Here is a 27,915-nt window from a genome sequence, read left to right on the forward strand (position 1 = left end):
TCTATAGCCTCCCAATAGTAACATTTTCTACGCATTTGGGACGAGTCGATTTCAGAAGCAGTTAGAGACATGCTCCACTACCAGTCATCAATCTCGAATACTTTCTCGTACACGGCTCTGGACTTCATTAATCCTACACCCTTCTAGTACTTTAAACCCTTGCAGGGTGTCAGGCAACCAGTTGAGCCTTCTTATCGCACCGGCCGAGGCCACGATGCATACTGATCCTACCTAGGCGGGGCGTAATGCTCGGTAAGAGAACTGGTTACATAACGGGCAGGAGACTTCGTCTTGGTTAGTAGTCTCTCGTATGATGCTTTTAATGTAAGTTAGAGCCACTTCGACGGTGCAGAAGGAGTGGTGTGGAAAGACTTGTCCGTTGCCTCGCAAAATCAACTATCTCCTCTCATCATCACTTCCCAGGTTGAGGTCACAGCTTGAGCAGCGTCTTATATACGAAATAGTGAATATGCGATTGTATCAACGATCACGGGCAACTCAGCCAATCAAATTTTTCCCCACTGAGCTGGATAAAAAAACAGTCATCCACACGCAAGAGCAACGCGAACGTGGCGTCGCGCAGGTAAGGCATGTCCCGTCAATGAATTCGAACTAGAAGATGAGCCCGAGTTCATGGTGATATGGATCGACAAGCTGCACACCGACAGAAGCTTTGATTATCTGCTCGTGCTCCAGCGGCCCATCCAAGGGGCTCAGTATGGGAGGGTATATGGCGGAATAGCTCAAGATACGACATCCGCAAATCCCAAGTAGCGAAAGTGAATACGTTCTACCCGAGAAGAGCGACTTCTCACGTGAATATATGATGAGCTGCAAGGTTCATCCAGGGGACGGAGTTGGAGCAGTGCAAGTGGAAGAGGCCCTTTGCTTCGCTTGGCCTACGGAGTAGCGTGGGTAAAGAACAGTAACCAACGGCCACCATGAGCGATATGGATTGGGCCTGCGATACCAGAACGACAACATTAGAAGATGCACGAGAGCATAAAGTCACAAGAGAGAAGATCGTAGTTGTTAAGACATCAATATATCTATGTAATGAATTCACTTTCTAACATATTCGCCTTCCATGATGAACCAAAACAGCCCCTTCATGTGTATGTGCAGTCAAGTCCGCGCCATAGGCGGACACCAATGTGTTCAGAAAGAGAGAAAGCAGGTCGATGTAGCCCGCCGTAGAACGCCTAAAACGAAGGAAATGCTGTAGTGGATATTACAATCATTATGGGACCAAGCCATGTCGCCACGCTCATGATTTGCCAATATTGTACAATGCAGGCTGCGAAAGCAGTAAACAACGATTCGCGCTATGTGCTTTTAGTATGCCATGTACCGACGGAATCGGCGAGCGGCATCGTCGGTCGCAGCGGCACCACCGGCATCACCTCCACCTGTGGCAGCACCATCGTTCCATAATGGACATTTCATGCCGTTGACACATGATCCGGTAGGGGTGTTTGTGGTGTCGTTGTTGCTGTATCCAGTAGGCTGCAAGATTGACAGAGGCAGGTCGACGCCCAACTTGATGTACTTGCCGGCGACGATTGGGCCAACGATCAAGCACAAGAAGACGACTAGGAGGACGAAGTACAGGATAGCGTAGCGGATGACACGACGCTTGCGAAGCTTGGTCTGCTTGAGCGAGTAAATTGGAGGACGAATTTGACGACTGTTGCGTATTAGCGGATGTTAATTGAACGAGTAATGAGGGAACATACCTAGGTCGCAGCCAGAACAGCATGACAGAGTGGCCCTTGTCGGCGTATGGGATCAACAAGATCGGAAGCATGAAGAAGAGGAGCACGTGGCCGAGAATGAAGTCGGCGGCGAACATGCCCAACTCTGTGATCTTGCAGAGGAATTCACGACCAGGCTGAGAGATTGTGTGCCATCCCATCGTGTACCACTTTCCTGTCCACCAGGCAATGTTGGCGGTGTCAGCCTTGAACTCACGAGTGAGAGCAAGCGTGATGATCAGCTTGAAGAAGAATCGCTGAATAGCGACAACGGCGATCATACCAGACAAAGCTCTGGGGAAGCTGAAGCCCTCAAGGAACATGAGAACAACAAAGAAGATGAGGAGGACGAGAACAGCAATGGCGTGCGCAATAGCAGCCAGAACGGCTCCGAATTTCTTGCAGCACATGCTGAGCAGAGGACCCGCGCAACAAGCCAAAGCGAAGAAGCCCAGAAGAGCACCAGCGTTGATGGCGATGGGACCGAATGCAATGAGTCCGATACGGACCAGAGCACCAGACGCCTTTGGAGGATCCAGGTCAGTCTTTTCGTCTTCCTTGTGGCGGTTGTCATTGACACCAGTCTGGGCGTTGATGAACAAGTAGGGGATGATGGTAATGGCAACCAAGACGAGAGGTCCGAATACCTCGCTCATGAAGATGTTCGTGAAGTGAGCACGAGGGACATCACCGGAAAGTTTAGCGGATGGGTCACCGAGAGCCTTGCGCTTGAAACCAGTGATACGCGTACGCGAGAGACGGCAGTATCCGATCCAGGAGGCACTGTGCGAGCGGGTGTTTCCACGAGACAGCCAGCGAAGGTACTCCCTGTAGTCGATGAAGAAGTCGTCCCATGAGAATTGATGGGGGTTGAAAAGGAACGGTGCCAAGCACAGGGACAACAGGGATGCCCAGAAGTAGATGAGCCATGGACCCCAAACTGTGATGGTGGCAAACAGCAGCATCATCAACGAACGGGCTCCAATGTAGATGGAAGGACCAGCGAATCGTGAGAACAAGATACCGAAGGGGATACGGGCTGTCGCGAAACCACGTCCGGTACCAATGTAACGAGCACCACCGTAAGACAAGTTGGTGTGGAGAGCGTTGGCGTAGATCTGAGTGACGAAAACCTCGAAGAAGGGCGATCCGGAGGAAAAGTGCTTGGCGAGACGAGTCGCGGCACGCCAGAAACCACGCTCAGTCAACTCTTGGACCACAAGGGGAACGAAAGAGATGAAGAACACGATGAAGATGGAAACGATACAACGCGAGACCCAGTCGAATACGGGTACCAAGTTGGCGCAACCGTTGGGCCACTGAGGATCGGTGATGGGAAGGTCCTTGTTGAAGTGGCAGAGAATCGTCTCGTGGTTGAGCGCGCCGAGGTGGATGAGTACGAACATAAAGCACTGGACCGACAACATAATGAACATGTTGTTGATGTGGAAACCAGGATGGGCGTAGTAGAAGGACAGGAATCGGTCGAGAGGAAGTTGAGTACCCATGTAGTAGTACTCGCGAGACAACATCTGCTCTCCCATACCTGTACCAATCTTGGTGGTGAAGTTGAGGACGGATCCAAAACCAAGATCACGACCCTTACCACACTGGTAGTACTCGCAGTGCTTTATGCGACCACCGCGGAGAAGAGCGTTCATACCAGCGTAAATATCCTCGTTGAGATGGAGACCCTTCTGCGCCTTGGAGACACCACCACGTGTTGTCATGAAGATACCGTTGAGGAAATCAGGATGACCGTAATGGAGCTTACCACCGATCTGGGCCAATGTACGAGCAAACATAGTACCGAACGTCTGTTCCTTTCCGGCAGCGATGTCACCAAGGATACCAATGTTCTCGGAGAAAATGTATTCACGGGCTCCGAGAATGGCAACAGGGTTGAAGTTGGAGCTGGGAAGGCCAGGAGTGTAAGGTGAGACATTGTCAGTGGTCATCTCTTCGAACTCAGCGAGGACGCTGCGAATCTTCAGGCACTCTTCAAGGTAGTTGTCTTGGTTGGCGTCGATGAGCTGAATGTACTCTCCTCGGTAGAAGATGATGGAGTGGTTCTGGTTGTCGGACTTGCCGTCACCAAGAATTGGGTTGCCGGAGAGTTGAATGCGGAACTTGGGACGACGCATGCCGTTGTCCATGAGCTCAGAGTGACCATCGATAAGAGCAGAGTAGATACGCGGTTCTTCTCCCTCGTTCATAGGAGGCTCCTCATCCAGGTAGGCAATTTGAAGGTCGGGGTATGCACGGAGGAGGAACTCGGTGTTCTCGCGTTCTTCCTTGCTGAACTTGGCGTAACGTTGCATAGATACACAGATCTTGTACTTGCGCCTGGCCATACGCTCGAGTTCACGCTCAAGCTTGTCAGAGTTGCCACCGAACATTTGGACGACTTCAGGGTTCTCTACGCGGTAGAGAAGCTTGATAGCGCGGCTGTAGTTCATGAAACCAGAGATGGTACGGTAAAGAGTCTGCGAACGAAGAGAAGCCCAGATACGAGTGCGGAGGGTGTACTCAGGTGCGGCGGACTTGAAACCAATGCAGTAGAAAGGAAGATCGTCGATCTTGCTCTTAGCGGTGTCCTTCTCGCCCTTTTCGTCGTCACCATTGAATTGAGAGGTCTCATCGGCAAGAATCTTGGTGTCCTTGACAAAGCAGTCCCACTCGTGAGGGTGAAGCTGCTTGAGGTACTCAAGAAGAGTGACACGAGAGTAAGGCTCGTCCTCGCGAATGATCTCACGGAGAGACAATAGAATCTTTTCACCGTAGTGGGGAATCAAGACTGTGAATGTGGGCATATTGTCGACTGGTAGAGGCTCGGGGATGGGAGTCGACAGCGACTGAGCGAAGAAAGAAATACGGCGTTCGGCTTCGCTCTGAGCAGGGAAGAACTCAGTCTTGAAGGAGTGATCTTCCTGGGAGACGAAGAAGGTAGGAGCACGCAGAGTGCGCTTGCCCTCTTGCTCGGAAGGAACCTGGTGGTAAAGCAGCTTCTGGACGTGGTCGATGGCAAGGAGATGCTCGCGGTACATGGAGATGACCACAGCGTTCCAAATCTGAGAAATGAGGACCTTGGGCTTGTACTTGATCTCCATGTCGGTGGTGGCGAGAACCTTTGAGTAGATACGCTTGGGCAGACGAGAGAAGATGTTTCTCCATGGTGTCCAGATCGAGACACCCAAGTAGAAAGACCGAGAGACAGAGAACAACATGTTCGCAATGATGTACCACAGGTAAGAGTCCAAGAAGAACAAGATCAAGTCCATGAAGTACATGAGACCGAGCAAGATTCGAGGCTGGTACTTGCAGAGGATGTTACCAATGATGGCGTCTCCAAGGCAAGAGGGCTTCTTCATGTGTGACAGGATGCGAATAGGGTCCTTGATCGACAGAGTCAGGAAGAAGTACGACTCAGCAAGCTTGGCAGCGAAGACCAAGACCCAGAGGCCATAAGACATCCACATGTCGTTGCCGGCGAGGCGAGGGTAGCTGGCAGTGAACGTTTGACTTGCAACATACTTGCGAGAGTTGCGTGTCAGGTAGCTGCCGAACAAACCTCCGATAGGCATGAGCGAGAAGAACACGAAGGTGGCCAAAGCGATAGCGAACTGAACACCACCGAGAACGTTGGCGATAGTACCGGTGCGCTTGTCCATACCAAGAATGTAGACACTGGGAGCGATGTTGACGACGAAGCACAAGATGAGGAACAAGAGACGCTTCGTAAGATGCTGAGCACCAGCCCATCGTCGAGGAACGTAGCACCACTCGCAGATAGTAGCGAAGATCTGGATGAAACAGGCAATGGTACCACCAAGAGCAACTACAGACAAGGTAGCGGCCTTCTCGGGTTTCTGGTCTCGTTGTTGTTCGTAGCCCTTGGTGTAGAGAGGTTGCGAGTTGAAAGCCGTGTAGAACCAGAAGGATGTCAGATGAATGACCCAGATACGGTTGAAGTTGATAACCATGTGGAACCACGAACGGCGCTCGTAGTATGTCTTGAAGAAGACCTTCTTCCAGAGGACATCCTTCAACTTTGCGTAACGCTCAGCCGGTGGGATGTCGACAAGACGAGACTTGTCCTCGAATACGATGCGCTCGAGACCCTCTGGGTACCAGAAGAGTTGGTTCATGTCATCGTATCCAATGATGGCTGCGTGATCGCGTTCGCGACGGACGTATTTGCCATCTTGGATCTCGTATCCTTGATCACGGCAGTACTGGTACAACGGCGTGATGACATTGTTGAGGTAGGTGAACTCCTCGATTGGCTCCGTCTGAGCTTGTCCAGCAGGCGAGTTTAGCCAGTCGTCGGCGCACTTGAAGATGAAGCACATCAACTCAGGCATGAAACGGACCTGGTTGGCCTCTCCCCAACAGAGAAGGTATAGGGCGACCTGACGAACACGGTCGTGTTGCGACATGCGGTTCATGCGGGTCTTCCAGCGGTATTCAGCAGCCTCCAGACTGTTGTCGCCCTCGTAAGCGTCGAGAGTCTCTTGCTCGTTGCCTGGGTTCTCGCTGGCCTTCTTCTTGGCGGCCTTGCGAGCCTTGCGGGTGCGGCGGTTGGCCTTTCCGAGGTTCATGTTGGCGAAGCCAACGGCATCATCCAGATCGAGATGAGCCGCGAAGTACCATCGACGGTAGTTGGCGTTCTCTCCACCGATGTAATCGGCGTGCAACGACAGAAGCGCTTGGTTGGGCGACATGCGGGACGCACGCGAATCGAGCAGGGTCATGAAGTGATCGTACATGTTGCGCATGCTGTCACGCTGGAAACCGAACTTAGCGGTCAAGTCGAGAAAGATGTCCTCAATCTCCTCCTTGGTGCAGGGAATCTGGGCTTCGGCAGTCCACGCCGGGTAAGGCTCGCGAGAGCGCTGTCCGGCGGGAAGGGCGTTTGAGTAGTCCATGCCGTAGATTGGCGTTGAAGCACCAGACGAGCGGTTGCCACCATATGAAACTTGAGATGAAGGGGGACGGTAGCCGCGGTTGCCCTCGGCGTAGCTGTTGTACCTCTCGTCCCCGCGACCGTAGTAGTCCATGTCGGTGGCACGAGCCATGTCGGAACGCATAGTAAAGTCGCTGAAAGTTTCAGAGTCTTCCTCAGAGTCGTGCTGACGGCGACGGGGCTGCTGGCCGTTGGCTGCGTAGCCGTCCTGGGCACCACCTTGGTCGTAGTACTGGTCGTTATAATACTCGTCTTGGTAGCCCTGCTGGCCGCGCTCGTCGTAGTAGCCGTTTTGTTGGTATTGACCGCCCTGCTGGCCGTCATAGTAACCTCTGCATGGCTGTTAGCAATCGATCGAGAACATCGCGAAAGGTCTATACGCACTGCTCGTCATAATAGGAATCGGTGTGCTGGCCCTGCTGCGGGTACTGGGCGCCGTGGGCGTCGTCGTGATACTGGCCGTACTGATCGTCGTGGTAGTAGGCGTCCTGGCCCTGAGGCTGGCCCTGGGCGTGGCCTTGAGTCTGGCCGTAGCCGTCGTCGTAGTGGCCTCCCTGTGGATGTCCGGACATCGTGGGAAGCTATTAGAGTGGGATGTAAATCTGCGAGGCGAGCTGTCAATAACTGTCGCGCAAGGGGCCGCCAATGCTGAAACGGCGAGCGTCGGAGGGGCGGTCGTACCTCAAACAATGGGCATTAGGAGCGGCAGAGTCGGATTGCTCGTAGTCGTGCTGCCGCGAAATACGGTTGACGTCGGTGCACTAGGTGCAGATGGGGTGGTTGAACGAGTGTGTTGTTGTGGAAGTGGCTCGCTGTTTATCGCGGGGGCGGCGATGTCTCAGTAGCACAGCGGGCTGCTCGTGCCTGCTGCAGTGCAAGAGAGTCTGGTGTTGTGGTCGGGCGTAGCGAGTGGAAAGCTGAGTATGCAGCCGGTCGTGGTTGCCAGGAGAGACGCGCGGCGAATCGGCGCTTGTCTGCTGCTGGGGCGAAAGTGGGAATTAGGCTGGGTGGAAGTGGCGGGTAGCGGCTCTCCTCCTCAAGGCGGATGAGGGAGCAGTCGGGGCGGGTCGTCCAAGCTACACAACCTCAACGCAATGAAACGAGAGGCAATGTAGAAGAAAACGGACACGTGAAGAAGAAGGTGGTGAGTGAGCGACAGTGTGGAATGCGGAAGGGCAGGCAAAGAGCTTTTTAGCAGCTTCCCCTGAAAATGAAAGGCACGACCGCCAAGCTAGCCTAACGCCGTCAGAGACGCTGCGCATGGGTCCCCTTCGCTAGCATTCACGTCCCGATATTGAGTCGCCCCTCTAAAAAAGGCACCGGAGATCATGGACGTATGCACACTACAAAGCTGCTCCGCTGCGCTCACTCGAGCAAGAGGAGCTGCGATCTGCTGCGCGCCCTCTGCGCGCTGCTCTGGCGGAGGCCGCACGGCGCTGGCCAGGAAACCAGCTACCATGGAATCTCCGATCTGCTTGCATATCGATACTACCGGTTCCCGAATACACCAACAACAAAGACGACACCACCGCCCTGCTTGCCGTCACCCGGCGCCGACGCAGCGCGCTCTGGGTGACTCGGCTGACAGCTCGAGACTGCAGTACCGCTTTTTGCCTCTGCTCCCCCGCTGCTGCTGGTCGTGACGCCGCTGGACTCGCCCTCGCTCACGTCACGACTGCTCGCAGCCATGGGCCAACAAAGACTGCTCTGCACGGTTGCGAGGCCCGCGCTGATCAAACCACGACTAGCGACCCGGCAGACCAAGGCAGTCCCGCCTGCTTCGCCCGCTGCTCGACCGGCCGCGATAGCGACGATAAGTTTCTTATCTGACGGCCAATCGCGACGTGGCGCGCTTCCGCAACGCCCTAGCCCTAGCTCATCAAAGGCCAACGGTGCTTGGTGTCGCAATCCAAAGGGGGCTGACGGCCGCCAGTCGCTGCTAGTGCTTCTGTTGAGCCTGATCACACCCGAACACACCGCACCTCAACATGCCCCAGTCCTTTTGCCGCCTGCATGTTTACTTCCCTCCCAAAAGCCGCTGTCTCGTTGCGCCTGAGTCTCCTGAGTCGTGCATGAATCAAAAGCGATCGCATGATGACGGAATCCCTCACCGCACCCCAATTCAACCGACCAGGGCCCCAGCTGGCGAGCTATATTAGGCCGCCCGGTTCCCAACGTCGACACTATGGCAAATGAGCCGGCTACAGAGCGTCTAAGTCGTCCTAACACCAGTGTAGCAAGTCTGATCTCGATTACGTCTGTATGCAAACTCTCTACATGCACTTCTCTTAGCCCGTAACCGCTTCATCAATACATAACTGCGCACACTCCTTGACCAGCTATCTTTGTATGCAAGCATTACTCTCAAACGCTCTCGGGCATGCCAGCTCCCGGCCTGAAGCCTCGCCATGCCCCTCCCTTGTGATGACCAATGGCTGTCTGGAGCCGAGTCGCAGACGTGCGAACACCAGCGTCAGCGGCATCTGCCTGTGAACGCACCATGATCCATTGGCCGCCTCACGGCGCGAGCGACTTCGCCACACCAACGACTAGGTTTCAGCTGCACAAACTGCGTGTCGTGTGCCTCCGAACCTAAAGTGCCGCGGTCACGCCGGGGCTTCACGAGGCTGCACGAGGCTGTGCACTCCAGCGTCGACGAACATCGCAATCGCCGACATCCATCCCCAAGATCCACAGTCTCGACTTCCCGCCTTCTCTCGTATAATCCAACACGGCGCACCGGGACTGCTCGGGACACATACCGTGACATCTGCAGAGACGCCATTCAATTTAGCAACATGATCCGCAGTGGGGCTCAGGCGGCTCTCAGTGGGGTGCGAAATTGGGTGTACGTACGCGTCGAGATCGCGACTCTTGACTACGAGCCGCGCTGACAGTCTCAAAATGCGACAATAACATTGGTAATATTTTGGTGAAAGAAGCTGACTATCATACCGTGAAGCTGGACGTGTAGTCTCCAACATCCAACATTCATATTACCTGCGGTGTTGGTGCAATAGAAGAATAGATGATGGTCCCGAAGGCGCTCGGGCCATGAATGCGAAACAAGCCTAGTATCAGGGGCACAGGTGAACCCTCGCTGATCCCTCTTGGAATGCTTGATTGACCCTACATTTCTTCACTCGTTGTGCCTCAGAGTCGTTTCTACACTCACTTTTCTGTTTTACCAGTCCGTCTTTACGTCCTTGAATAATTCATTTTTCGCATACAGCCTCATTCGCTGTTGCGCCACACTCCTTCATCTCATTGTTCCTTCCTAAACACATTCTCTACACCCTTTAAACACAAATCTCGGCGATTCAACCCAAGCTCTCGCCAACACCACCACTACTCTTGGAACTCGTCTTATACTATTATTACCAAGATGCGTGGAATCTTCGCTACTGCGGCCCTATTCGCGGGCGTTCAAGCCGCCGTTGACCCCATTGTCATCAAGGTATGATGTCGTGCGACAGGTGCGACTTCCGTGTCTAACAATGCCTAGGGCCAGAAGTTTTTCCAGAAGAACAGTGGTGAACAATTGTAAGAGACCCAAGAACTCAAGAATAGTCAAGAAAAGCCAAGCTAACAATCGCGCAGTTTCATGAAGGGTGTCGCATACCAGCAAGAAATCAACTCCAACTCCACAGCTGCCTCGACCGACGACCTTGACATCACCGACCCTCTTGCCGACTCATCAGCATGCAAGCGTGACATTGAGCAGCTCAAGAAGCTCCAGACCAACACTATCCGTGTGTACGCTATTGATCCCAAGAAGGACCATGAGGACTGCATGACCCAGCTTGCCGATGCGGGCATCTACGTTGTAGCCGATCTGTCTGAGCCAGGACTGTCGATCAACCGTGACGACCCCGGCTGGACTGTCGAGCTATACGAGCGCTACACCAGCGTCGTTGACGAGATGATGAAGTACGACAACACTCTCGGTTTCTTCGCCGGAAACGAGGTCAGCAACCAGCCCAACAACACCGTTGCTAGCGCTTTCGTCAAGGCAGCTGTCCGTGACACCAAGGCCTACATCAAGAGCAAGAACTACCGTGAGATTGGTGTCGGATACGCCACCAACGACGATGCCGACATCCGTGAGAACATGGCCAACTACTTCGACTGCGGCGACGCCGACAGCGCTATTGACTTCTGGGGTTACAACATCTACTCGTGGTGCGGTGACTCCTCCTTCACTGAGTCCGGTTTCGATGTCCAGACCAAGAACTTTGAGAAGTACAACGTTCCCGTCTTCTTCGCTGAGTACGGTTGCAACACTCCTCGCCCCCGCAAGTTCACTGAGGTCGGTGCTCTCTACGGCAAGCAAATGACTGGTGTCTGGTCTGGAGGTATCGTCTACATGTACTTCGAGGAGGAGAACAAGTTCGGTAAGTTTCCCATATTTTGATCCTTGGAATCGCCTCTAACATTTCCCAGGTCTCGCTTCCATCAAGGGCGGCAAGGTCGAGACTAACGACGACTTTGACAACCTGTCCAAGCAGATCGCCAAGGCCACCCCCGTCGGTGTCAAGATGTCCGAGTACAAGCCCAGCAACACCGCCGCTGCCTCGTGCCCCAAGGTCACTTCTGGCAAGTGGGAGGCCGAGTCTGACCCCCTCCCACCTGTCGCCAACGCCAACCTCTGCTCGTGCATGATGGAGACTCTCAGCTGCCAAGTCGCCGATGACACCGAGGAGGAGGACTTCGGCAAGATGTTCGGCTTCATCTGCGGTGAGAAGGACGGCGAGTACTGCCAGGGTATCAACAAGAACGCCACTGCCGGCCCCTACGGTGTCTACGGCATGTGCTCCAGCCGCGAGCAGCTCTCTTTCGCTCTCAACGCCTACGCTAAGAAGGTCAGCGATGGCTGCGACTTCAAGGGTCAGGCGACTTCCAAGAAGGCTGTTGCCAGCCCCACCGCTTCCGGCTGCTCTTCCCTTCTCAAGGACGCCGGTGTCGATGGCACTGGCTCCGTCAAGGGCGCCGCTGCCAAGGCTACCGGTGCTTCCAGCTCTGGTGACGCATCTGGCTCCGGCAGTGCTGCCGCCGGTCTGTCCGCTCCCCAATTCACCAACGGTGCTTTCGGCATGGGTCTGTACGTTGTTGCTGCCGTTGCCTCAGGCATGGCTATGATCCTGTTGTAAGATATCGGTCAACTTTGTATTTATCTTGCATAGTTTGCGTGGGTTTGCGCTTATTCCCCTTGGGTTTACCGGCACCGTCTTTGACGAGTGGCCTGGAAGAGTAGTGTGGTTTTCTTTGGCTTAGGTGAAATTCTAATAGTTTTGCTGTACTGTTGTATGTATGGTGCGCAATGAAATGAGACCTTGAATTGTCTAAGTATGCTCGTTCTTCAGTTGTGAATGCATGTAATGTTGTGCAATAAGGACGACTTTGTGTAAACTAGATGGTAGCAGAGAAGTAGTCCTCCACAAGGTTCGATGAATCTGCATCTCCGAAATGCCAACGTGAATACTTGAGCATCGACACGCAGTGCAGCATAGAGTCATCTTACTCTGTCTCAACCATAAAACTTAAACTATTCCAAGACACCCTTACTCAATCTTCTTCGAAACTCACTTGTGTAGGTTATAGCCTGCCATGGCGACTACATTGATAAATCGCCCAAGCAAGATAAAGTGAAGCAACAACGTGTTTGACAAGAACTCATATCGCGGTAGGACTCCTTCTAACATGAACCATTCACTCGCACCGTTCAAGCCCGAGGCTAACGTTTTGAACTGGTCTAGGACGCCACAACATACAAAGCAAAGAACATCAATTGCATATCAAATACACGTGGTCAACTACGAACTAGCCATCAATATCTCTCCACCAGAAACGCCCTCCGCTCAATCTCACCCATTTCCCCCAACATCTTCGCCTCCTCACGCTTCATCTCCAGATACGCCCTCATGAACTTCTGGTCCAACGCCTCATTAAGCGGTCCATCCTCTCTCAGCGCCTCCACAGCCTCCTTCATGCTCCTAGGCATCTTCCTCGTCATACCAACCGTAGCGCGCATCTGCTCGTCCATGGTTGCAGGATTGGCCTGAATGTCCTGTTCTGGGAAGATAAGGTCGTTTGCAGCGAGACCGAGGAGGCCGGCGGCGAGAACGGCAGAAAGGGCGAAGTACATGTTTGCGAGGCCGTCAATACAACGGAGTTCCCAGCGGCCGGGGGAGATGCGCCGGAGTGGCGTTTCGCGGTTTTGAGTGCCCCATGCTACCTGTGTACGCGTGTCAGTATGCATGTATTTAGTTTTGAAGTGAGAAAAGGTGATTTACCCATGATCCGCCTGTCCAAGAGTTGTCTGCTACACGTCCATAGCTGACCTCCTCTGGCATGGTGAATGCGCAGATAGCAGGGAGATGTTTCAACACGCCCCCGACGAAGAACTGCATGTCCCTCTCTGGCGGGTGCAAACTAACATGCGCGTGGGCAGCCGTGCCCATGCCCTCGAAGGGCTTGGGGTGCAGCGTTGCGCGCAGTCCATGCAGACTAGCTATCTGGGCAATTACCTGTCTGGCCTGGATAAGTGTGTCGATAGCGAGCAGAGGAGGATGAGGCGGAAGCACGAATTCGTACTGTCCCGGTCCGGATTCAGCATGGAATTGTTGCACTTCGATGCCCATTTCCTCGAGTGCGAGGACGATTTCGCTGAGGAAGGGGAGTTGCAGCCATTGTTCCGGTGTAAGGGTTCCCCACGCATGGGTCTTGGTCAAGGGTGAGTAGGGCTCAGTTTGGAAAGGGTTGGTGGAAGTGGAAGGGGGGTTTCGCGAGAGGAATGTGACTTCTATTTCGAAGCCGATGAGAAGGGATGTCGCGTAGTTGTATTGGAGGTCGTTGATTAGCGTTTCCAGGTTGTTTCGTGGGTCTTCTGGAAGGACAGATCCGTCTTCTGTGCGCCAGTAGCTGAGTACTGTTGCAGCGGGAAGGGGATCTTTGTTGTGGGTTACACGGAGGGAACGTAGATCGGGTTCGACGTAGACTTGGCCCGTGGTGTTTACAACTGGGGTAAGGCGATCGTTCTGAAGAGTGCCCGTGTTTCCCTGTGATATGCCAATGCGTTCTCCTTCGATTATCATGCGTGTAAACTCCTTGATGGGAACAATGCGACTACGGATAGTGGCCATGTAATCAAGCCATTGCACGTATATGAACTTCACTGTAGGGTTCCTTTCTCTAAAGTCTTCGAACAACTGAACGTCGTATACATGCGGCACCTTTGGCGGCGGGGGAAACGCCGGCTGCGTGTACGGAGACACTGACCGACTGCCTGGCGTGTTTGAAGCTGAGAATCGGTTGGGGATACTCATAGCAGGGGCTGGTGTCACTGCTGGAGACTGATAAGGTGAAGCCGCAGCAGGCTTTGGGTTGTAGGTAAGTTGTTTTGGATCCGCTTGTACTGTCTCATCGAATATAGCCTCGTAGCGCAGATCATACAGTACGTTGGAGTTGTTGAACATGATATCTTTCGTCATGCCAATAGCTTGGTGTGGGGTTATGTCGCCTTTTTGGATATACTCGCTGAGTAGCTGCAATTGTTAGCCTATAGGAATAGGCGTTTCGTCATCCCAGCGAACTCACCTGGAACCAAACTTCGCGAAACTGTAGATTGGCAAGCCAAAATGTCTCAGGGAACCAATGGCCATCAGATGAATATAACAGCTTGCTGCCAGGGACAAGCTCCATGGCTTGACGCAAGATCGCGGTCTGACCATCTCTACTGACCATTGGAAAGACCTCGCCGATGTCCAGGTACACATGTCGATATACGGTTGCGAGGTAGCCCGCTTCGCGCGTATATGGATACGCTGAATGAAGGAGTACGAACGGCACCTGGGGGTAGTTCTCGATCAATGGCTGCAGGAAGGCTGGGTTTGACTCAAGGAGGCTAATATCATTGTCTCCCAGGCCAGTATGTAGCTGAAATGGCTTCGCAAGAGAATCACCATGTGGCAATTGCTCGGACAGGATCTCCAGTGTGCGCAACACAAGATAGTCGTTCAGGTGCTTCTTTTCGATACGGTAGTTGCGTTTGCGAATGCAACTCTTGACGTAGCGCTCGAAAGGGTGTCCAACTGTCTTCGCAGCTTCTTCATACTCCGGTTCGATATCAAGACCCGTTCGGTAACAGATGACAGATTTGAATCCAGCAACGTTGTCATCTTCAACCGCGTCTTGAATCTCGCGCTCGAAGTCTTCAGTAAAATTCGTCCAGACCTGCGGTAGAAACTTGGTCTTTCCCAGATCGTCTTCTGATGCATCTCGTACAAGATTCTCCATCAAGCGCTCAGCGACCGTCTCGATGCGCACAATGCGCTTACTAGGTGCCTGGGTCCAACGATCATGGTCGTCGTAAGGGAAGACTTTCTCCGGCCCAGCGAGTCCATCATCGATGAGGAGTGCGTGCACATTTTCGAAGCATCGTTGATGCAATCGTTCGGAGTTGCTCCGGATCCACTCAACCCTCTGTTCCAGAATGTCCTCCCAGTCCGCGTCCTCACCACATTCGTAAAGTCGGCGTAGCTGTTTGGCGGCTCGTAAATGGGGCAGTGATTTGAAGGTGTCTCGCAAAGCTCTTCCTTGAGCTTCCGTGGTTATGGTTTCAAAGGGAATTGTATCGGCTTGGTGAGGTAAGATGAGGTTGTGGGCGTGATTGTCGATGATGGGGTAGTTGTTGACGACATGTCGTAGTTGTTCAATAGTAGGCCTAGGTGGGGATATAGTTCGGTCCATATCGACACAGGGCGCTAGCCGATCGCTTCAACTGTGAGAGTCGCTGTCTAAATGCTGTAAATTGGGCACTCTGATGCAATTGATGTCGCGTTTGCGTGGGGGAGAGACTGCTATGTATCGAGCGATGACGACAATCCGATGACGATCAATATAATATCACCAGAAAGAAGTCCCGAAAGTTGATGTCTTCGTGCTTTTGCGCATTACAGGCATGATCCAAGTCGAATGCGTTGTTCGTGAGGATGTGTTCCAAGGCCAGTCAGATGACGTCAGTGCAAGCGGAAATACGAAACCTCTGACTTCAAAGATTAGTACTCAGCGCATCGCATGATATCTGCATAGGATGTTGTCGTACTCAGCGTTGATCAGCGCGACAATGAAGGATGGGAGGAGGGGAGAATAGTGGCCCAATGAAAGTCATGACGAAGTGGGGCATATTTCCAAGGTTTTGATCTCGTGAGCATCAGCAGCCGACCTCCAACGATGTGCTTCCTACACTAACTGAATGGCTACTTTCATTATCTAAGCCGAAGTCTGATCTTCGTCAAATCCAAGTGCACAGGACATAACTGTGTAGTTTCGCGTTGGATGCCGCCAGAAGCACCAAGCGCATCTCCGTCGTCTGTAACAACGTGCTTTCTACGGGGTATATGTAATCAACTAGTCTTTTATTCCACAACAGCATCTAATCACCCTTGGGCCCCAACAGATTCAACTGTTTCAACCTTCCCACCATGGCCTTCGCACCCCGATCACCACCAGCAGCATCATGAACCTCCTTGGCATGCTTGATCAGGTCCCCTCTCCAGCGATGGAAAGCACCTTCAATCTGCCTTGCTACTGTTTCACCTTCAACCCTGGCAACGAGTTGGCACACCCAAATCAATGTCCTTGCACTGACGAACCTGTGCTCCATCATGGGCCGGATAATAGCAGCTCGGACTACAGCTTTGGTAAACAGAGGACCGATTGGCAGGGAATGCGACTCAAGATAGTTGTATAGTTGGTAGATGGAGCGCCAGGTTGCGTTATGTGAACGGGTAGTAGCGATAGAGTAATGATGAGCTAATTGATGGACAAGCGCCGTGCGCTGAGAGAACGGTATGTCAGCAGTGAGGTTGGCGTAGGCTGGCGGCAGCGCATGGTAGTCCGAGGCGCGGTCCAGAATTGCGACAAATTCCCGACGGGCCTGTAGAGTTTCCATCTCTTCTTGATCGCTGACAAGCGTAGTCGAGATCGCTGGTCCGGCGAATTTGTTAAGAGAATCGGAGATGTATTGGCATGCACGTAATGTGGAGGCGTGCTGTTCGCGCTCCTGGACTGTCTGCAGGTTTGGTTGCTGTCGGAGAGTGGGCAACTCAGCGGCGAGACGGGTTTGTATGGCCTCTATGTTATGTAGTGGAAATCGATACTTTTGTACAAGGTATTGAAATCGGCGCAGAGACCGAAGGCTGGCGTGGGATGTGAATGTATGGACAGCCATACTCATCATCGGCCCATACCGAACGGAAGCCGTCCGCATGTGCTTAAAGACCTTTATCACTTCGTCTTCAATTCTCAGTATGCCTTGCTGCTTCAGTGCAGAGGCCGCGTAGGCGTGTACGCACTGTAACCAACTGTCCTTGTACACACCATAGCCTGGCTGCTGTGCCGTACGGAACGCGAGAGCATAGAGTAATAGAAGTGGCCGCTTAGTACCCGTACGTTCGCTCTTGAATACACCCTCAGCCACCTCGGTGAAGGCGATTTGTGTGTAGGTGCTATTGGAACGGGTTGCATCGAATCGGGCGTCAAGGTTTCCAAGGACTGTCATCCACGCACGCGCACAGTGCCAGTACGTCTCAGCCGACAATCGTGTCTTCCTGACGCCTTGTATGAGGGACAGAGTCACCGATGAAACTAGCGACTGGAGTCGTTCTTCAGGCAGGAAGAAAAGTATTTCCTCGACAGCGTGGAGATAATTGTGAGAAGCGCGTGCAATCATCAACATGATGACTTTCTCTGCGTTGTCGAAATCGGCCAGCAAAGAACGTATCGCCTTTCTCAAGTTCGAAGCCTCGATCTTGTCCGCAAGTAAGCAAAGATCGCCTACAGCACTTTGGCCGGCTTCAGTAACGTAGGAACAGCTGCGAAGGGCTGACCGGATCAGTGTGAGTAGTTGGGTATCCTGTAATGAGCTTGTTGAATCTGCAGCTGATGTAGCGGCTTCTATCATCTTGGAATATACGCGGCGGTGGACACGGGAGGCATGCGGTAGATACGCGCCGGACGTTTCCAGACACTTGAGGAGGTCGAGACTCTCGGGCGTGTACGTGGGAGGTAAATTGAAAAACTTGAGGCTGGAAAGGATGCGTGTGTGATCCCAGCGGTTTTCGGTCAGATGCTTGACTACCATGACGTTGTAGACCCAATCGATATTGGTGGCTGGGCGACATGATATCCAGCTCTGATGTAGTAATCGGCCCCGTTCGGTACTGGACATAATTCCAGCGTTTGCGATCTTTGTCTTGAAGTCGTCAAAATGCGCCTCAGGATCCAGCGCATCGACTGTGCATTCCCCTGATCTGCTCAGATGTTCCTGCGGTTTATCTTGCGAAGTATTCTGCGAAAAAGGGTATGGGGCACCGAATGTAGAAGCGGTAGGCGTCGAAGCTGTGTGCTCGGTGGATGTACGGTTGGGTTGCGTTATGGGCAAGCTTGGAACATGCTGAGCTGCTGTCGATATTAGCTGAGTGTATGTGGAGAATGCGCTGCGCAACGTACGCGAAGTCAATGGCTCTGCATGGGTTTGTAAAGACGGTGCTTCGTATCTCCAAGTGGGCGGATCATCTTTGCGGAAGCCAAAAAGCGCACCGAGATTGAACAGTGGCGCAAAGTTTCCCTGAGGGTAGAAGCCCGCTGAGACAGTCATTCGGCGCTTTGCTGCCCTCCTCCTGGCCTCCAATGGCCCCGGAACGTGGCTGCCATGGCGCTTCTGTTGCGGGCACGAACTGGGGAAAAATCGATTGAGGGCGCCGGTGAGGAGGTCGTCAGAGATCCATATGTGCTGGGAGGAGGAAGACTGGAGCGATTGCACTGCTCGGCGACAGGCAACGGGCGGACGGCGCATTAAGCGTGGCTGGTCATCGGAGGCCCTGGTGAAGCTTGGTTCGATGCTGAGCACGCGTCCCGATCGGGAAGTGGGAGATGCACGTGACTTGGGTGACTAAGCGCATCATCATGAAATCGGAGGGGCCTTGGAATCCGGTAGCACTGCAGTCCGGCGGCGACTTGGCGCGACTTGCTACAAACCTGGGGAATCTTGACACGAGCATGAATCTTAGGACGAGCTTGCACGATGCGGCTGCGTCCCGCTCGTGTCTCAGGTCACCCAAGCATTTTGACATGTGTCTAACTCAGCCGTTGGAGGTTCTGTGTATGTGGCGCTGTATGGAGAGGCACAACGGTCACTGTTGAGATACTGGCCGCTTAATCACGATGCAGATGTCGTGCAAGTTGCTTTTTCTCGGGCCAGAGTGCGTGCAACCTCCGCTATGGTCACCTCACATTTTTAAACTTTCATCGCGATTGTGTCGGGCCGCGCATGTCTAGACTGTGGTGTTCGCATTTCGGATAGAGCGGACAACGGCTTCCATGCTCCAGATTCCGGATGTTAGTTAAATGAGATTCCACATGGGAGACGCGACTCGACCGTGGCCGCGTCCCACTCCCGCCTTCCACGATGGTAGGCAGTCCCAACAGCGCAGTAGTGGAGCGCGAGAACGTTCTCGACCTGGCATCCATCGCAAAAAAGCATCGTGCGCGTCCTGAGTATCGCAACGTCAGCGACACCCTCTGGCCGAGCGCTTGAGTCGCTTTAGTGCCTGACCGCGCGGTCCTGGGTTAGCCTGCGACCACCCCTGCCGCCCCCCGGCAAGCATGAAACAGCGTGCGACCAATGACGGCGCTGTTCCTGGCACTAGTGGGCCGGCGCCTTGCCCAGCTGGGCCGACGTCGTGACAGGCTGTCGCGCACACGAGGCCCTGGATGCATGCCGTGAAGGCAGGTGTGAAGACCGCGAGGATAGACTTTGGCGCAGGAGATGCGAGGGGAGCTGGAGGACGCGCTGCAATTTAGACGCATGCGCTGTCCAAAGTTACAGGGCGGGTGGGCTAAAGATGGCGGCAGTCAGACGCAGGCACAGGCTAATTGCCAAGGCTGGCTCCTGCTCCTGGCTGCATGCCTGCCTGTCCTAACTGGGGCGCACTCTCCTGTCCTCTCTTCACTGCGATCCACTCTCAGGGCCCGAGCCTCCTCTCGTTTGTCTGCTTCACGTTGTCAATCGTCGACACCCACAATCGTTTTATCGCATCACTACACTCTCTTTACCCAGAACCCATCTCCCGTCGATTCATTCCTTTTGCGTCACTCACCGGGGGTTCTCTCCAAGGGGCAGCCGACAAGTTTCATCGCCTCGACTTCTGCCACGACGCCCCCCGTTTCAACACCACCAGACGGCCCTGGGCATCGTTGATCGAGCCTCCAGTCCCAGTCCATCGCGCCTGTCGACGACTCCATCTCCGCCGCCCTCCCCATATCCACTCAGCCTTACATCCACGCCGAAGCCAACAACTCGCTCTCTCACCACTATCACCACCGCCGCCGACTCGGACCGCCCGACCTATCCACGCCCACAGGGCCTTGCATGTGTCGACGCCTCTGCATATAGCCCTCCGTGCGACACGCTGTCACCGCCGACCGACGCGCACCACTAACTAACCAAGCACATCACCACAATGGTCTACATCAGACTCGCCTCCGCCCTGGCCGCGGCCTCGATGGTCCTGATGGCCGCCGCGGAAGAGAAGCCGACGCCAACATGGGCGACCGTTACGGACCCTATCACCACACCAACAAAGACCCTAGGAGCAAGTGCCATGGTGAGCATCGGTTGCTTCGAGACCGGAATCCCACTCGAGAACCACGGCTCTTTCAACTTCCAGTCGCCTGGTAACTGTCAACTCGTTTGCATCGAGCAAAACAAGCCCGTTATGGGTCTGTCGAACGGCGAAGAATGCTGGTGTGGTGACGAGATTCCCGCCAAAGAATGGCAGATCAAGAACGAGACATGTGGCACCACGTGTAGCGGCGACAAGACATGGACCTGTAAGCTGACAACCTTCCCTTATTTCGCTCCCGACTGACAGCGCTTAGGTGGTGGAAAGGACAAATTATGGGTCGTTCTCACCGGAACAACTAGGAACCCAGTCGACTTTTACGAGCCCGAAGTAGAGAGCAGCAGCTCAGTAGCACCAAAGCCGTCGTCCGCTGCTCCGACATCAACCGGTGCCGCCCAGGCTTCGGCCACTCCATCTGCGGCGCCCGAAGAAGACAGCAAACCAAACACAATCGCCATCGCAGTGGGCGTAGTCGTCGGCATACTAGCCCTTGCCTCGATCATGTTCGGTGTATGGTTCTTGCTCCGCCGGAGACGTCAGCATCAAGCAGAAGAAGACTACCGTCGCAATGCCGCCAACGTAAATGCTTTCGTCAACGGCGGCAAGCTACACACCAGCAACTCGTCCATGAACGACTCGCGTCTGGACCCGAGCTTCGTCGACCGGAGGCAGAGCAACGGCAGTATTGCAGACAACGAGGACTACTCGAGGCGGATATTGAAGGTATGCGATCCACGATGCCGCCTGACGAAACGCCACTCACTGACACTCCATTAGGTTACCAACGTATAAGTGCCTCAAACAGGGCAATTGGCGCAACACGTGCGCTCTTCACGTCGACCCTCTCTCACGACTGGCGTCGCTGACGAACACCTCCATACCCTGACTACGCAACTACCTAATCTCCTTCACTACCATGTCTCGCACCACGGTGCGCGCAATCACGCTTTGACGACGAGAGTAAGAATCATCTTGCGATTTAGCCCGTTACTATTCAGTACACGACGGAACCACCATACCGTTGTGCAGACCAGCATTTGACGAGGATAAAGAAAGATTTGTGGCGGCTGCACCGAAGAATCTTTTCACCTCTCTTGTGTTATATCCAACCTTTTCTTGTTTCCTCAACTGGGCGTTTGTGGGGTGTTAGATACCGGGCAATTGAATGGGTCACTTATAACTCCATCCGGCGCACAAGAGCACCACGGTCGCTCTCTTGTCTTTGTTCTTTGTTTACGGACGGTAATTTCGTCCAAGCCATTCCTTTACCTGAGGGCATTAGTTCCTGTCCTGCCGCTCCCTATCCCCATGTGTGCTCCTCTTGCCTGTCGCCATGTAGCCACCCTGCCAACAAGCACCCCCCATTTTCTAGCTACTCTATCTACCACCTCCGCCAATCAAAATCAGTCACATTACATGATATATCTACTGTGACACTCGAAGCAGACTTGCAACTACTACTACAGACTTGGTGACTAACCGCAATTACGAGCATTATCCTCACAGCCACACAACCAACGTCATCAACATACCATGCTATTCAAGCTCTGTGCACCAGTTATTGCACATGGTTGTGTGTCACGCGAGCCCTCGCGATGCCCCAGCCTCCCCTAGCCACACTAGCCCAACATTTGCAGCCTCAGCCTTGCACATCACCATTAAAGCGCTGTACAACTACCACCAATGAACATACATCTCCCTCCCCCTCCCCATACTTTTGCGTCGATCACCCAGTTAATCACCACCCTTTTCGAGAAAGGCTCGAGGTCACGCGAATTGGGATTGAAACGCACCTACAACGCAGCGCAATGTTACCCAAGGCAAGATTGAAACCAAAGTGACCCAGACGAACTTGACCGCCTTTTTTCTCCGCACTTTGATGCGTGAAATTGCCTCGTGAAAGAGCCGACTCCGAGGTGCCCATAGTCCAAGTGGCTGGGTACGGCAAAAGGTGGGGAAAGACTTCGGCGATTTCAGCCTCCCTTCTTGTTTCACCACCCCTCCTCCGTCCTTGCTCGTTTCCCCTTCGCTGTCGCCGTGAGGCTGAGAGTGCGGACCCGTGATCTCCCCGAGGGTATCGACAAATTTCCCGACCAGAGAGGGAAAGAAGGGTCGGTTTGTCTTGATGTTTTGACATGCGTGCTTTTTTGTTCTCGCACTTGCTTTGGCCTTGCAACGGGGATTATGTGCGTTGGTGCGTTTGTTACATGTGCTGGGAAATGAAGGGCTTCGGCATTTGGAGAGCATGCGCGAAGGTCATGGCATCTGGGCGTTTGTGGGCTGAGAGTGAGGGTTCGTTATGCCGTTGATGCCGTTGCGGTTGATACTGACTCTCTCGTGCATATTGTGGCTCTCTTGTAAAGCCGAGGTGAGGATTCGGTGAGTTTTCTTTTTCCTTCGCTGCTTTGATGTGTCCTGGGGTCTGAAACAAAACTGAAGGCGCGGCGTTATGTGGTAGGCATTTTGGGAATTGGAAACGCGAATCCGAGCTTTCTAGATGTTTGGTATTGTTCGCTACCAGAAAGTTCGCTGGGTCGAAGCTAGGCCTGAAGTTGTACCCTGGAGGTGTTCGCTGGGATTTACGGTGACGGACTAGTACGGTAGACTATACTGTATGCTCCAAGACTTGCTATGGCTGAGAGTAGGGGAAGGAAAGCCCCGTTGTAGTCACAAGCGACGTTGACGACAGCTGAACCAGTGATGAAGGTTCCCGACAACGACACCATATATTGATGGCCTATTACAGACAAAGGGTTGTTTGGTGAGCTATCATTCGATGAGGTGAGTACAATCATAGAGCGTATACACCTTGTGTTGTCCAGTCAGGAAAGCTTTCATGTAGAGATTCGCTCATACGCAGAGCTTTGTTCGCTCTTCCTCATCTTATCCTAGGGCAGACAGCTAACTATCTAACCTTTTTTCGATGATGAAATAGACAGACTATGCGATATGGCTGTGCAAGGAGAACAGGTTGTTCAGCTCCTCGGCGGTATCGACATGCCGTCCAGACTTGATATGCCGGTGAAAAACACACGTCAAGTTTGCAGGAAGCGTCAAGGATGAAATACTAATCGTTTCACCACACCCCACTGCTCCCCCGAGCAACACCGTTCGTCACGAGTATAGCAAGACGCTCGACTTTTCTATGCTCGCCCTGCACGCGAAAGTCAGAATGCACTCGTAGACCTCGCTCCCGAGGTCACTCTCAGCAACACAAATCACTACATCCTGACGTCATACTAAGACGACTTGATCGTAACCTGGTAATAGGTGACGAGGGCTAAGTTCGGTCTTACTATCAGGCACCCAGGGGTTAATGTCTATATAAAGCACCTACCTAGGAAGAGAAGCACCACCTACCCTACCGGGCTATATGGCCGCACACCTCCGAGTGCTATCAAGCGGAGGTGCCCACGGGGTGGATTGGATATACAACAATAGAGCAGAGAGACCATATGACGCGCGTCTCTCTCGCTCTCACGTATCCCCAATACTTTGGCCGAATCAGAGGATCAGTTATCGCTGTCTGGGTAACGAGATGCGTGGCACCGCTATCAAGAAGCGCCTGGTTCACTACCTCGATATATCGCTCCATCGATCGTTTGACCTTTCCTTTGCTTCGGCTCTCGCTCTGATCGTGCCTGCTATCTTGACCATCGCACCTTATACAATGAGAACCCAAAGAGGTCTGCAGCCTACATTAAGATAAAAATGTACAAAGTGGGTAGCCTGACGCTGATGTAGGCTCCAGGGTGTGAGTTCGGCTTCTTCCTTGCATGAGGCGATAGCTTTATGCTGCGTTGAGGCTTGGGTTGTCAGTCGGGGTGGACTGAGAGGCTTGGGTTGCGACAGTCTACATATGTATCAATGAAGCCAACGGCAGTCTGTGTGAAGATAGCATATGCAATCGGATAAGGAAGGCAGCAACAGGCTGGTCACATCGACATGGTACGCATCTGAGAACATAGACGTCTGATGATGCTTTTGATTCCATAGCAGTACGATAGTGTAGTCGATAAGCCTCTCCTGAATGGCGAACTGATGCTTCTTATTGGTGACAGGAACACTTCGATCTCGGTCAAAGGACTCGGCTTGGTATACCACTAGACTGAGCCGCCTCACAGTCTGTGTTTGCTCATCGTGTTCAAGCCATCCCACTGGGGACTCGGAGTCGTACCGCTGGTTACCCGCTTCCGGTCGATGCGACGAGGCATTATATGCACGTGCAAGGTTCTGTGTTGTCAGAGAGATGGTAGATACAGACTAATTTCAGCGAAGAGTAGTAGTAGGTAGAGATTGGACAAGTCCAGGCTGATTCCTTATCGATAATAAATAGTACTGTTTCTATCGGTAGTAGGTTACGACGATATTATCGTGAGACTGTCGCGTAGAGAGCCTACAGGCTTCTCCAGATTCTCTTCTCCCATGGTGAGCCAAACTGGGGTCTTCCTTAGCGTAACTGCCTTTTCCCCAACATGCGGATGTCGCCAGACCATATCCATGTCATCATACGTTGATGGCTAATCTGTCGAGTCGCGTACTTTGGCCGGTACCAAGTATGATGGAGATGAGTTTAAATGCTTGCGACTCTCTTTCTCAAAGGCGTCAAGTTTGGTGTTTGATAGCTGTCCTCGGCGTTCTCTTTGTCCTCACCCTCCATCTCAACTGCTCTCCTCTTCTTCCTTCGCACGCAGGCTTTCTGTTTCTTGATCTCTTCCTTCGCGAGAAGGTCCGCGACCGTGGTGTTGTATCTTTTGAGGAAGGTGTTTCCGTCGATTTCATATAGCGACAATGCAAGGGGTTGCGTCTTGGGTTCGGTAGACTGCCTCGGCCCCTCCCGCCGCTCTGCGATCAATTTGAACGTAAATGCGTGGTGGCCGTACTTCGAGATGACGTCCGCTCTGTCCCAGTGAGATGGCTTCTCCGTGAGTTCGACGTCCATGGTCTTCCGCATCGCCTTGATCCCCTCAACCTCCTCTTTGGTTATCTTCTTGTAGCCGGTAAGGAGGACGTTAAGGGTACTGTTCCTCAAGTTCGGGATGCTTAGAACTGTACGGAGTGTCTCATTGTCTTCGCCGTAGTCCTCAAAGTCCGACATGCGCAGAATAATACCCGTTGTGGTCTGAAAACGATGATTGGCTGTGCTGAGAAAGCCTTGCAGGTGTGCCGAGCCCCATACCTTCACCATTGCGAAATCCATTAAGCGCTCTTTGAGCGCATTGGCTCTCATCGTGTGAGTGACTACCGTGCCGCGGTAGCGGTTAAAGTATTCCGGATGCGGGACGGAGAAGACGATGCGGTTGACGTGGTTGTCCTTATCAAACTCCACCCAACAGGGTGGCGTCTTGGTCGAGTGGTCCTCGTATAGATGTTAGTATGTGTCTCATGTGCAGTTCATGAGGTTATACCTTACATTCTTGCTATTGGCCAACCAGATCTCTTGGTGCTGAACCTGATTCGCATCCAGGTAGGACACATAGGTCGTGATGGCAGCTGCTCCTACAAGAAGGGCGATTTTGGCGTTTGAGCGTGCGAGCCATTCGTGGGCGACACTCCGCTAATAGTTTCGTAGGACAGCTGGAACTTTGTCTAGAACCTTTTAGCCTGTTGAAACAGTCTTGCGATTAATGCAGCGGGGAAATGCGTTAATGTGTAGAGCGCTAGTTAGTTAGAGAGACTTTAAGTGCAAACTTAACCTCAAGTACAGCATAAGCATAGACACATTAGATAAGTCTATTGTCGTCCTGTAGAACATGTAGACAGTGCTCCTGACGCGTGCTATTAGGTATAATAACACTATAACTAGGCTATTATTAATGCTGCCCGGATACTTTACTGCGGAGATATAGTTAGTCTAGCCGCCTTTTAGGTTCTAATTCCTAAAAGAAACTTACCTAGCTGGCTTTCCTCTATATTAAGCCACTTGGGCATGTTAGCCCCAACAGGTAGCTTGATGGCGCGCTCGCCCTTGGCTGCTTGTTGCCACAGCTCATCCGACTCTTGATATGTTGTAGGCTAGCTCTTAGGTTCGCGCTCGTGGCGTGGTATTGCGAAGGGCGGCGAATGGTGTGTATGGATCTGGGCTAGAAAGTGCTGAACATCTGCAAGCATAAAGTCAGTATACCGGAGTACATCTTGTACGAGTGTAGCTTACCTTGCTGGCAAATGCCAGGGAGAAGCCGCTGGACAAGCGCCTCGATGTCGGTGGGGCTCAGGTCGTCAAAAAGATCGTTGTCGCTAATAGCGCACCCCTGTGGGATATTGGGGGGCGATATCCTCATCTACGCTGCTAATCTCGTCTTCTATGAGACTAGCATAAACATCTGTGCTGAAGTTGTTCTCTCCCTCGTCGTAAACCTCGGTAGCTGTTCGAGCAGGTGTTTGGGCAGGTTTCTTGTTGTCTTGTCCTTTCTTTGGTGCCATTGTCGGACGTGTGATTGAGGGAGCGATGGAGCGGGGGCGTTGATGGGAAGTGAGAGCTTGGTGATGCTTAACTGTCGGACTTGTGATCGAGGGAGCGATGGAGCGGGGGCGTTGACAGGAAGTGAGACGCTCTCTTTGATAAGTGGGAGCTTGGTGAGGCTTGGTTGGTCAGACCCATGAGGCATGAGGAAGGAGCGCTGTCATCGAGCCTAACCATTTATCTCAGCATCCCGAGGTCCAGTTAGCCAGAACCGTGAGGCTTAAGGAAGGTGCGCTGTCATCGTGGCCTAACTATTTACCTCAGCATCTAGTCAGTGAGTACCTAGGTAGTATAATGCACGAGGAAGGAGCGGTGTTATCGTAGCCAACGACAACAACGAGACACTGCGAAAGGTGCTCAGCGTTCCAAATCTCAGCAATGCGACTCTTAACGTCCTGCTCACGAACTACGAGAAGATCAGCAAAGAAACCACGGCCGGGCAGTGTTGATGAAGATTCTGATAAGTTAAGGCCCTAGGCAAAGGTGCTGTGATGCGTCAGAGGTGATTGGCTAGTAATCCGAGTGAGGGCTTATGCATTTGGTCATATATCTTAGAGTGAGCTGGTCTGACAGGGTGTATGGGTCAAGCATCTCGCTAGGCGGCTAAGCATTTTGGTGAACTAGCTTGTCTGTGCCTTCTCTCGTTAAGTCGTTGAGCAATATACGCTTCGAGCGATTAGCTAGGCTCACTGGAAGACTAGATGCATGTTGGTGAACTAGCCTGTCTATACCTTCTCACGTCAGCTCATCGAGCAATGTACGCTTCGAGCTATGGGCGAAGATCGCCTGAAGATTAGATCATTCGGCTGGGTGATGTCCCTGTCGACACTATGGCATATCCCTCCTGCACGACCCCGTTCGCTGTATAACGCAAAAGAGGTATTCAGGACGATCACACGGCTACAGCACCCGAGATTTCAGAGGTATAGAGTTAGGGTCGGCACCCAAGGCCACTTGAGAGGTGATAGTTATGGGGATGCAACGTGCCCGGCGAAGAGCATGCAGCAACAAGCTTAGGCTAAAAGCTTGATCTACATGTACCCGGTC

General features: G+C 52.9%; 6 protein-coding genes across 6 annotated transcripts; 2 read left to right on the forward strand and 4 right to left on the reverse strand.

The window, feature by feature from the left end:
• Nucleotides 1-1,335: 1,335 nt before the first annotated feature.
• Nucleotides 1,336-7,292, reverse strand: J4E90_000462 (uncharacterized protein; the record flags this gene model as incomplete). Its single annotated transcript, XM_051430058.1, has 3 exons — nt 1,336-1,687; nt 1,737-7,052; nt 7,105-7,292. 3 exons carry the CDS (start codon nt 7,290-7,292, stop codon nt 1,336-1,338), a joined length of 5,856 nt encoding a protein of 1,951 aa, XP_051295545.1.
• A 2,813-nt stretch (nt 7,293-10,105) lies between these two features.
• J4E90_000463 (uncharacterized protein) lies at nt 10,106-11,870 on the forward strand (the record flags this gene model as incomplete). Its single annotated transcript, XM_051430059.1, has 4 exons — nt 10,106-10,177; nt 10,226-10,263; nt 10,321-11,114; nt 11,164-11,870. The coding sequence occupies 4 exons, from the start codon at nt 10,106-10,108 to the stop codon at nt 11,868-11,870; spliced, it is 1,611 nt and encodes a 536-aa protein (XP_051295546.1).
• Nucleotides 11,871-12,547: 677 nt separating this feature from the next.
• On the reverse strand, nt 12,548-15,468 carry J4E90_000464 (uncharacterized protein; the record flags this gene model as incomplete). The annotated part of the gene is made up of 3 exons (XM_051430060.1): nt 12,548-12,955; nt 13,014-14,264; nt 14,317-15,468. The coding sequence occupies 3 exons, from the start codon at nt 15,466-15,468 to the stop codon at nt 12,548-12,550; spliced, it is 2,811 nt and encodes a 936-aa protein (XP_051295547.1).
• Nucleotides 15,469-16,153: 685 nt separating this feature from the next.
• J4E90_000465 (uncharacterized protein) lies at nt 16,154-17,950 on the reverse strand (the record flags this gene model as incomplete). Its single annotated transcript, XM_051430061.1, has 2 exons — nt 16,154-17,892; nt 17,944-17,950. 2 exons carry the CDS (start codon nt 17,948-17,950, stop codon nt 16,154-16,156), a joined length of 1,746 nt encoding a protein of 581 aa, XP_051295548.1.
• A 2,293-nt stretch (nt 17,951-20,243) lies between these two features.
• J4E90_000466 (uncharacterized protein) lies at nt 20,244-21,197 on the forward strand (the record flags this gene model as incomplete). The annotated part of the gene is made up of 3 exons (XM_051430062.1): nt 20,244-20,613; nt 20,662-21,128; nt 21,183-21,197. The coding sequence occupies 3 exons, from the start codon at nt 20,244-20,246 to the stop codon at nt 21,195-21,197; spliced, it is 852 nt and encodes a 283-aa protein (XP_051295549.1).
• Nucleotides 21,198-24,978: 3,781 nt separating this feature from the next.
• J4E90_000467 (uncharacterized protein) lies at nt 24,979-26,828 on the reverse strand (the record flags this gene model as incomplete). The annotated part of the gene is made up of 5 exons (XM_051430063.1): nt 24,979-25,527; nt 25,585-25,764; nt 25,819-25,904; nt 26,300-26,420; nt 26,655-26,828. The coding sequence occupies 5 exons, from the start codon at nt 26,826-26,828 to the stop codon at nt 24,979-24,981; spliced, it is 1,110 nt and encodes a 369-aa protein (XP_051295550.1).
• Between the last annotated feature and the right edge of the window lie 1,087 nt (nt 26,829-27,915).

Source organism: Alternaria incomplexa, assembly GCF_024043165.1.
Source record: "Alternaria incomplexa strain BMP 0042 chromosome Unknown scaffold_1, whole genome shotgun sequence".
In the NCBI taxonomy this organism is placed as follows: Eukaryota; Fungi; Ascomycota; class Dothideomycetes; order Pleosporales; family Pleosporaceae; genus Alternaria; species Alternaria incomplexa.